At 42.1% G+C, this 10,858-nt stretch overlaps 1 protein-coding gene across 1 annotated transcript; it reads right to left on the bottom strand.

Moving 5' to 3' along the window:
- Positions 1-8,411: 8,411 nt before the first annotated feature.
- LOC149214533 (cytochrome P450 71AU50-like) lies at positions 8,412-10,457 on the bottom strand. The gene is made up of 2 exons (XM_089392321.1): positions 9,437-10,457; positions 8,412-9,328 (listed from the first exon to the last, which is right to left on the bottom strand). Exons 1-2 carry the CDS (start codon positions 10,412-10,414, stop codon positions 8,705-8,707), a joined length of 1,602 nt encoding a protein of 533 aa, XP_089248447.1. The 5' UTR covers positions 10,415-10,457; the 3' UTR covers positions 8,412-8,704.
- Between the last annotated feature and the right edge of the window lie 401 nt (positions 10,458-10,858).

Raw genomic sequence — 10,858 nt, 5'->3', positions numbered from 1 at the left:
AAGTATTTACGAAGCATGGGCTTCTCACATATAAATTTTTGCGATTAATCGAGTATTCAAAATCTCGTCATTCTTTATGATTAATGGAGTATTGAAAATCAACCTCCCAATATTTTTTCAGCACAAAAAAAAGCGATATAGTTATATTATGTTTATCCAAAACGGAAATATATAGTATCTGATCCAAAAAAGAGAGAGAAAGAGATGTTCCCAGATCTCCAGAAGAAAGGATATATGTATCCTATGAGGAAAAATATAGCAATATGGACGAATCTTCATATAGAAGTCCAAAAAAACAGTCCCATGAGCCACTGATATGTATGTGGAAACAACATATAAAAGGACAATGGATGGGTAGCATAATTCATACCAGATTTGACTTCATGAAATTAGAGAATTATGTACCAGGCATGAAAAAATCTTGGATCTGATAGGAGATATTGTCCACTGTAATCTGCAGCCTCCATAATCCTCGTGGCGATGATAGCCCCTGCTTTGACAAAGCATCAGCTGTTCGATTTTTTCCCTGACAATGTGGGAGATTGAGTAGTCCTTCCTGTTGTGCCACAAATCCTCAAGCCTGTTCAACCAGCCAGAGAGGTGAATATTTTTTATGCTATTTTTGGACAGAACATGGTCTATAGTGACTTTGGAATCTCCAAAAATATGAAGGTTTTTGAGACCAAGGAAATCAGAGAAGGAAATGAGACCGGCCAGAGCCATAATTTCTGCCTTGCTGTTGGTTCCAGGTCCTCCGTTCCAATGTAATTCAAAAGCTTGACCTTCTTCTGGGATTATATAAACACCACAGGCACATAAGTCATGCTGAGCAGCACCATCAAAGAAAGCACAGGGATATTCATAGACATCGATGGGCTGTTGTTTCGTTCCATGTTTGACTTTGGGTTGTCGATGCCGATCAAGCACTTCATTTAAATAAGAATAGATTCGTAGACAATCTTGAACTATTCCTTTTTGGAGTCGAAAATCATCCGATTGCGCCATTTCCAGATGGGCCAGATAGTAATTAGAGGGATCGGCCTCCACTTGCAACATATGTTACTCCATAAATTGAAAGCCTCGTGGATGGAAGGAGCGATGACATTGGCGAATCCAAAGTGTGCAGATAAGTGCTGCCAAATCAACAGGGACTGAGGACACTGAAGGAAAAGATGTAAATTATTTTCAGTGTTCGATCTGCAGAGGGGGCATATAGCAGGCCCACACCATTTGCGCTTCTGGAGATTCTCCCAAGTGAGATTCCTGTTATGAAAAACCAGCCAGGTGAATATGATGATTTTTAGAGGACAACCAAATTTCCAGAATGTAGGTGGAAAGATATAGTCTGATGAATCGACTTCTGTTAGTAAAATCTGTAGGTAAATATGCCTTGCATATACTACCGAAGTGCCACCGAGACCTTTCCAAATGATGCAATCCCTGTCCATCGAACGGTATAGACCATGCAACTGCAGGGAGAGAGTGACATCGTTCCATTGGGATTCAAGAACACTAAACAATTGCAAATCCGAAGCAGATTTCCAGATTGGGATGGCACCGTCCCATTTTTTAATTACATTGGCCCAAAAAAAATATCCCCTGCTATGTAAATATCTCAGAAGTTGAGGGGAGATATGAATCATTTCACCTGCTCCAGCAAAGTCATCGATACCAATAATAATGTTGGATCCTGTATGAAATTTCCAAATCAATTTTTTTTTGAAAAATGGCTCCAATTTTTTAAAGCCCCTCCATATGTATGAGCCATTGGCGGGCCCAATGGATCGCTGCCTGATCCAATAAGTTATGTCGAGGTCTTCCATATACTTAGCTCTGAATGTTTTACTCCAGATGGACTCCCCCATAACCGCATTCCACATTGTTTTACAAAGAAGTGCTCTTCTGAAAGAGTGTAAATCCAATATGCCCCAGCCTCCCATGTTTTTTGGCCGAGTTAGCTTCGAGAGCTTGCTGAGATGAAATTTAATCTTCTCTTTCTGTCCACCCCAAATGAAGTTGGCAATCATTCTGTTTAAATCGTTTATAATAGATGGAGGAATATAGAATAGGAGAGCCCAATAAACCATGATTTGTACCAGCACGGATTGGGAAAGGATGGCGCGCCCTCCAATAGATAAGCATCTGGATTCCCATGTTGATATTTTGTAGTAGAATCAGTCTAGAATCCACGACCAGTCAGCCACTTTGTAGCTCACAGGTTTCAAATAAAAACCAAGATATTTGAAACCCTGCTTAATAGGAAGAGCTTTGATGTGAAAAAGATCTGTAATAAAGGTGATTGTATCACCACTTACATCAGCGACATGAAAGGAAGATTTTAAGTCATTGATAAACATGTCAGTGGCTTTTTGAAATCGCTCCAAGATTTCAAAGATACATAACCATGTAGTTCTGCACAAGATGGATGACAGAAGGATATCATCGACAAAAAGTGAGTGAGACATGAAATTAAACTTGCTAATGGGAAAAGGCTTAAATCTCTCTTGTTGTACTGCAATCTTTATGTGTAAGCTCAGAGATTCCATGACAAGGATGAAGATAAGTGGAGATAGAGAGCAGCCCTGACGTAAACCCCTGGGCGCCTTGAAAAAAGGAGTGGGGACATCGTTTATGAGGACTGCAAAATTTACATCCACCACACAAGTCATGATCCATTGAGTGCACCTGAAGTCAAGGCCAATCCTAAACAGAAGGCATCGTATGAAGCCCCAGCTCACACAATCGTATGCCTTTTTTAAGTCAATCTTCAAAAGAGCCGCATCAATATTTCTGCAGTGCATTGAGTGTAAGCATTCTTGGGTGAGAGCCACCGCTTCTAAGATATTTATGTCTTTAAGAAAATCGTGTTGCTCTGTGGACAGATGAAGAGATAGAGTGTTCCTGATACGGAGAGCTATAGTCTTAGATATAATCTTGTATAATACATTGTGTAATGAGATGGGCCAATACTCTGAAAATGATGATGAGAGCTTTTTATTTGGAATAAGGGCGATATAAGTAGAGGAGATCTTCTGACTGATGATGCCCTAAGTTCTCGAATCCTCGACCATCTTGAGGATATCTTCCTTGAATAATTCAAAAAAGTGGATGAAGAAGTCGATGGTCCACCCATCCGGCCCGGGGCACTTGTCTTTCTGGAAAGTTTTCATTGTTGCCAATAATTCTTCTTCTGTAACCTCAACAAAAAGAGCACTATTAAAATCTACATCAAACATGGTGGGGTATGGGTCTATCCCCCATAGAATATCCTCAAAATCATGAACAGAATCCTCGTTGTATGCCTTTTTGAAATATCTCACAGCCTCTTTAGAGATGTGAGAAATTCCATGCTCGTCCCTGATCTCCCAAAAAGCATTAGTCACCCTTCTCTTATTAGCATACCTATGAAAGAACTTGGTGTTTTGACCACCCTCTCTGAGCCATATTGCGCGACTTTTGAGCCTCCACGAGGCTTCTTCTTCTTTTAAAATCTTCTATTTTCTTTTTTCCAAGACCCAAATTCGATTTCTGATGTAAGTCAGCATGCAAGGATTTTTAAGTAGTAAAGATAAGCATTCTAATTCCATGCATATGTTCTTTAGCTCTTTTTTATTGGATGCCGCTTTCTCTTTTTGCCATTTTTTGACCTCCATTCGAAGGGATTGCAAGCGATCAATGAAATGCCGAGGAGAGTCATTAACCAGCATGGGAGATTGCTTCCAAGTATCATTTATAAATTTATTGAATTTTTCATCAGCAAGCCAAGTACGATTGAACTTGAAGGGATATCCATATCTGCGTCCAGCATTTTTCCATTGAAAGGTAATGGGCCGATGATCGGAAATGAAGGATGGGATGATGTTCATAGTGGGAGGCCCATATTTTTCTATCAGTCGCTCATGGAAAATAAATCTGTCTATTTGCTTCGCCAGGTAGGAGCTGTTCGATCTTCCGTTGTCCCAGGTTGGTCTCTGTTCAATAGGCAAGACATCAATGAAATCATTTTGAAAAATAGATTCCCAGATGAGTCTCCCTATTGGATCATGTTTCCTGCCATTGCCCCATATTTCGTCATTACAAAATGTGCAGTTAAAGTCTCCGCCAATTATCAAAGAGTCTATATCAAGTAGTTCAGATGAAAGCAATTGATTCCAGAAAGGGAATCGATTTTTATAAGGAGCATAAATATTCAAAATGTGGAAGGGGTCAGAGGATCCCTGGAAATGAGCCAGAACAAGGATGCCTGCAAATCATTGAAAAGCTGCAACAGTAATCCACTTGGGGTTCCACAAAACAACAAGTCTCCCAGACATTCCCTCAGCATTAGAAGTGACCATATGCCATGCTGGAAGCATTCGCCGGAAGTATGAGATTTTTTGAGAGCTTTCGTGCATGGTTTCCTGAATAAGAAGCATTTTAGATTTTGAAGAGACAAAAAGATGTTTAAGGGCCAGAAATTTGTGATCAGTTCCAAGGCCCCGAATGTTCATGGACAAGATGTCAATCATTTGGGAACCTCATGAGGCCGGCAAGCTCTAAGAGGCCTATTTTCAGAGAAAACTTCATCTGCAATTTCAGTCACAGGAATGTCGATTAAGGAAAGATCTCTGATAGAGGAATCCTGTTTTCCCTTCCTTCCGCGAAAATGCCTGCTGCCACGCTTCTCTTTGCGGCAGACGGTAATGTTCCCCGCAGATTTAGGGCTAATGTGGGGCGAGGGGGAACGAGAAGGTCGATGAATAGTTAAAGGCTGGAGTTTTAATGACGCTCTTTTGAGGAGGAGGTCGATGTCCTGGTCAAAAGAATTATGAGGAGAGGTACGGGGGGATGGTGGAGGGGAAATAGGGATAAATGGCGCCTTCCCTTTGTGATCAGGTACCAGTCCCTGAGGTGGGGGGATAGGGGAGGAAGCTCTAAGAGGAGAAGGAGATCGAATATCAGAAAAGCGACCAGGCGGAGGGAGAGACGAGGGTCCCGGGATAGGATGAGTGAGGGAGGGGGGGGATTGGGGAGATGAAGAAATGTATAAAATGTGGCCTGTCGCAGGGTCAATACCCGGGGGTATAGATGATGCGAATGGGAGGGGAACAACGGGGTCAGGATCTGGTTCAATCGGCGGCGAAATATTGGAAAAACTCGAAGCTCAGGCCGATGGGTCAAATAGGGGAAGAGAAGGGGACTTAGAAACAATTGAAGATCTCTGAAATTCAGCAGACAAATTAGGAATACGAATAGATGGACCCATAGAGACAGAACGAGAATGTGGGAGGCGCACAGAATGGTCAGGGGTGCGGCCCGTCCGGGAAGAGTAGCGGCATTGGAAATGACAGGAGCCTGAAATATTTCATGGGGGAAAGGCCCATCAAAGGCCAAAGCATCTCTGTCATGAGTCGAGGAGGGAATATGAACAACCTTCTTCTTATGCTTGCCTCCTCGGTGACGAGGACAATTTGAAAAAAGGTGACCAGTATTATGACAGATGGAACACCTGAAAGGCACGCCCCAGTAGTCAAAATGCTGTTGGATTTTGGAAAGCTCCCAAGAAAGATCAATAGTCTCAGGAAAACCACCCGTGAATTATTTTTCTATAAGAATCTAGGCCACACGTTTGTCTTTGGCCCCAATACAGCAAGGGTCAACATATATGAACCGCCCGATGGCATTCTGAATCTTTTCCATAGATTCCTTGGTCCACATATCAAGAGGCAGTCTAGGAAATTTAAGCCAAATATAATTATTTTGGGGTGTGCAACGGAGCGGATTAAATCCGATAAACCATCTCTGCAGAGCTAAAAAACTCCTCTCTTTCACCCAGGGTCTCGAAAATATGAATTCCAGGTCACGGATCTGGAGAAAGTGAAAACAATACCAATTGTTCATGAGGTGAACAATGGTAGGGGAGTATCCCAAAAGAGGAGCCCACCTGGCCGCAATCCATGAACGAATTTGTGAATCCTCCATAGACGGGAAGAACCATCTCCCAACGAGCGCCCTCTTCTGCAAACTTACAATTCTGTCATTTAAAAGTGGACCATCCAAGTTAATGGCCGAGGGAGGAGGGGAGGACTTAACAAGCCGGTGATGTTTGGGAGGCTGCCTAAATGACAAGTCATCATCCCGCAGAGGCAAATGAGATAGAGAGGGGAGAAAGATGTCAGCCTCTTTCGAGTCAGACCGAGGAGCTGATCTGGCACGAGATATTTTGGCATCCATAGTTGCATGAACCATGGTTGACTCAGCAGATTGGTCAGTGAATAACTCCATGACAGGATAGGGGCTGACACCAAAATGGTCAGTATGGGAATCCCAATAGGATATGCTGACAAAAGAATGATCTTATGGCATAAAGGGAAGGGACGAATTAGGTGAGAAGATCCGCAACAACAGTACGATGGAGAGATCCAGAGATATAAAATGACTAAATAGGGGCCACGTATAGAGGATAGTAAAAGCGGGTAAGTAGATATAAATGCCCATTAACCAGGAACATCCCTTTAGTCAGAAAAATGGGTAAGGGAGAATGTCCATCGAGGTAAGGAAATCTACGGATGGACCTCGGAGATCTAACAAAGGGAAACAATGGCTGCGGAAGTTAATGGAGGAAGTAAATGAGCAAATGATCTGAAAACCAAGGCCAAACGGATCGCCCGGAAAATTCAAAAAACTTGAATTTCCTGCGTCGGAAAAACTAAAGAGCAGCCTACACTCAGAAGGATAAACTAAAGAGCAGCCTACACTCAGAAGGATATACTAGGGCATACAACACAACAACAACATATTTCAAAAATGCACCAACATGTTCCAAATTTGAAACGAATATCAGAGCACGGTTTGGATATGACAACATAATCCACTATATTGAAATTGGATATCCAAGACCAGCACGAAGATGCAAAACAAGACATGAGAGGAATAGGTAGGAAAAGGATGAGTCTACAGCAGAAATAGAGCATATCATGGATGAATGATAAACTGCGATGGAGAGTAAAACGCCATACACTATCCACACAACAGATCTATATATTATGCAAACCAGAGGAAAAACATTAAAATTTGCTAGCTCAAACTAAAAAAACCAACTGACAAGAGGCGCGAGCGTTCTTCGAGTGTTGAGCAGCGAGTACCATGAACCGTTTAGGGCATGATAACAGAGAAACAAGCATAGAACCGGGGATAAGAAAGTGGAACAGCCGGAAATAGCAATCATACCCAAAATGGAAGTAATTCCATGAAGCAAAAATCCTTCCAATTCAGGTAGTCGGGTTATAAAGGAACAACAGAGGCAAGGCTATGATAGGTATGAATGGCGAGATCATGAAAAGGCACGCATGAAGGCATAAAAAACACGCGGCTTCCCAGTAATATAGAGAGGCGACAATCGCCTCATTCCATGGCCAGACAGATGTCTCGATAGAGAAACTTTGAAAAAGGACGTGGGAGAATCACGCCCAGGCCCGATACTAGACAGCTATGGTCACGAAGTGTAGATTGAGGATAGGATGAACGAGCGGATTGTACATACCTGATTGCTCACCATACTATCCTCACCACTCGGCGCTCCGCAGCTCAGTTTCTCTCCTATATGGATATAATTTAACATAGTTACCTAATCAACGTCCCAATATGGAGTGAAGCATGGACTTATGAAATATCATATTTTTGGGATTTAACTAAGTATTTGAAATGAACCTTGAAATTAAAAGAAAAAATACAACTCCTTCAAATTTATAGAATCTCTAAACCTCGAGAAAAGGGTACATGAATCTGCATCTCTATACCGGGAGAAAAACGTACATCTATATCAGATGGAAAATATCTCTATATGACGCTGTGGTTAGTTTAAGTGTAATGCTCTGTTTTTAATGCGATGGTTTTAAATCTTGATATTAACGGTTCTTTAACTCCGTCCTGGTCTACATCGTTTTGAGAGAAGGAAGCAGGGTGTGCAGTTGCACATGTAGACCCTTCTCAAATATAAACGAATTATGAGGAAATACACATATTGCAGGCAGAGGATATAGATGTTAGGAGTCTAAATGCCTGGTAGATTCATTGGTTCATTCACTGGGTACATACTGAGAGCAACTACGCCAAGGATCGCCATATTTTATTCAGTGATTCAAACTTCGAAGTTCACTGTTAATGTTACTGTTGACTTCATATTAGGTCGGGGTCGCGCTTCTTTGTTTTCATACCACTTAACGCTGGCGAAAACGAGTATTGTACTATTAAATTGTTAATACGACAGGGGGTTTGCAGTGTTTAATAGGATGCTCTATAAGATGACGTTCATCCTCAAAATCAGTAATCACAACGCGCTGATATCATCATTTATATAAGATAAAAAACAATAATTAACCAATTCGAAAACGGACTAAAACTTTCAGGGTAATAGGCTGAAGACAATCATATAAATGAAGCAGTGAGATAATAATTAAATTAAACTCCAAAAACCATATTATAATTAATCTCCAAAACCCATAGTCTGGCCATATTTCAGAATAGACACAGCCATAGATAAAAATATACAATAGGGATAAAGTTCATAGTAACCGTTTCCCACCTCTGTACGTACGCTGCTTTATTATTACTCAACTATAATACGCACACTCTCACGAATTCTTCTGGAACTTTTTATTATAATGTTTCTACGCGCTCTGTTTGCATCGGAGTCTATGTTAATGCAGACAGTCAGCAATACGGCTTACAGTACAACCATAACGCGAGGGGTCCCAACAGCAGTGAGATCATGTGCTCTGCGCACTGTGATTCCAAACCTTTCAGACATATCCAGTTCCTGTCCTTTCATCTTACCGGGCAGTGTCCAGTCAAAACAGTGCAATAGCTGTGCCAATGGAAACTCAACAAGAAGCATTCCCAGGTGCTCTCCCGGACATCCTCTCCTCCCTGCTCCGAACGGAATCCACTCACAGTTACGAACTTTTTCATCTAGCGAGCAGCCATTCATGAATCTCTCAGGCACAAACCTTTCGGAATCCTCCCAAGACGTTGGGTTCCTTCCGATTGCCCAAAGATTCACCAAAACGCGAGTGTTTCTGGGAATTTCATAGCCCAACACATTGCAGGCTTCCACAGACAAGTGGGGAAGGGCAAGGGGTGACGCCGCGTGGAGTCTAAGAGTTTCTTTCACCACAGCTTGTAAGTAAGGGAGAGAAGGAAGATCAGATTCACGTACCATTCGGCCCTTTCCAACTACACGTTCCAGCTCGTCCTGAACCTTCTTCAACACTGGCGGGTTCCTCAGCAATTCGGACATTGCCCACTCCATGGTTGTGGATGACGTGTCCGTGCCTGCGGCCAACATATCCTGCCATTATCGTTACCATGAAGACATCAATACAATATCAAAGGATGACTATACTGCATCATATTTAAAAGCTGCCATTCAGATACAATACGTGCAATTTTTACATACATATAGGATGGCCTTTATATTCTCTCGTGTAATTTGTGGTTGCATATCTTTATCTGCAGAAGCTGCAAGCAAAACATCTACCAGATCTCGCTGGACGTTGGGGTCATTCTGGGCAACGTGTTCCTCTATCACTTTCTCTAGGAACTCGTCTTGTATGCGATGTATTTCCTTGAAGCGTCGGTTGAGACCTTGCAGATCCATCCAGCCCAAGTATGGTATATAATCTCCAACATTAAAGGCACCGGCCACCACAAAACTTTCCTTCATCATCGAATTGATTCCTTTACCGCCAATAGAGTCTTGGTCAGAGTACTTTCTACCGAAGGTCATCCTGCACAAAATATCGCTCACAAGGGTTGAGACTGTTTTGCTAATGTTTAGGGGATGATCTGAATTAGCAATAGAACGAATCATAGCAGAGACCTCCTCTTCTCTTATGAAGCAGAAGTAATCCAAGCGTCTTGAGCTCAGCAACTGTAAAACGCAGACCTTACGCACTTCCCTCCAGTAATCGCCATACGGAGCAAAACCGACATCGGTGCAATTATACCAAAAATAATTAGCGGCTGCGGTGGGAGGTCTGCTAGCAAAAACCAGATCATGTGTCTTGAGAAATTCCTTGGCCATATCAGGTGAAGAAACTACTAAGGTAAGAGCAGAGCCGAGGCGGAGCGACATAAGAGGTCCGAATTTCAGAGAAAGAGCAGCCAGTGCTTGGTGTGGAAGCTGTCCCAGCAGGTGGAGATTTCCGATGATGGGCAACGGGAACGGCCCAGGGGGTAGCCTCTTATTTCTTCCCTGGACAAAGAAGCTAAATGCCCCCACCAACGCAACTAGAGCAATAGCGAGTCTCATAGAAAACTCAAGGCATTCCAGAAGGGACCTCTCCGATCCTAACTCGTTCGCCATTCTCATCCAAAATACTATGTGGTCTCGTTTCAGGTCGCACGAAAATACATACTTGCGTTGAAGGCGCATGCCATTAAAACCCTGTTACATACCATTCCTCACCCCCTATCACGTACGATTCATCACAATCGATTCATCAATGTATGTCTTGAAAAACCCTATCAGGTACGATTCATCACAATCCATCCTGTCATCGATTTGCCAAAAGACGTTACAATCTACCTTGTACCCTGTCCACATACCATTTGTCGTTTTTTAATTAAAATTCGGTGACGAGACATAGCCACGACTTGTGCCCGGTACTTTTTATTTCCATGTGATCCAAATATCACATTTCAACGGTTACCTTTAGTTTGATGTATATATAAAAGATTTCTTTACAATGCAGAGACATCACATTGGAATGGTTACTTTTAATTTCAATGAGATTTGTTTATTTATATAAAATTCGATTATAATACCGATTCTTTTAATTTTATTATATATATTAGTTTTAATTGCGGAGTCATCACA

The sequence above is a fragment of the Pinus tabuliformis genome, chromosome 1_1 (assembly GCF_031772625.1).
Source record: "Pinus tabuliformis cultivar Carrire ecotype Pingquan chromosome 1_1, CPIR1, whole genome shotgun sequence".
In the NCBI taxonomy this organism is placed as follows: Eukaryota; Viridiplantae; Streptophyta; class Pinopsida; order Pinales; family Pinaceae; genus Pinus; species Pinus tabuliformis.
The sequence above is the reverse complement of the archived record's forward strand: the minus strand, read 5'-3'. Positions and strand labels throughout refer to the sequence as shown.

What these genes read in the sequence shown, in the direction of transcription:
- LOC149214533 (XM_089392321.1), bottom strand. Translation starts at nt 10,414, where the DNA reads ATGCGCCTTCAACGCAAGTATGTATTTTCGTGCGACCTGAAACGAGAC. An exon ending in ATATAAAGGCCATCCTATAT is followed by an intron (nt 9,329 to 9,436) that starts GTATGTAAAAAT and finishes CGATAATGGCAG; the next exon opens with GATATGTTGGCCGCAGGCAC.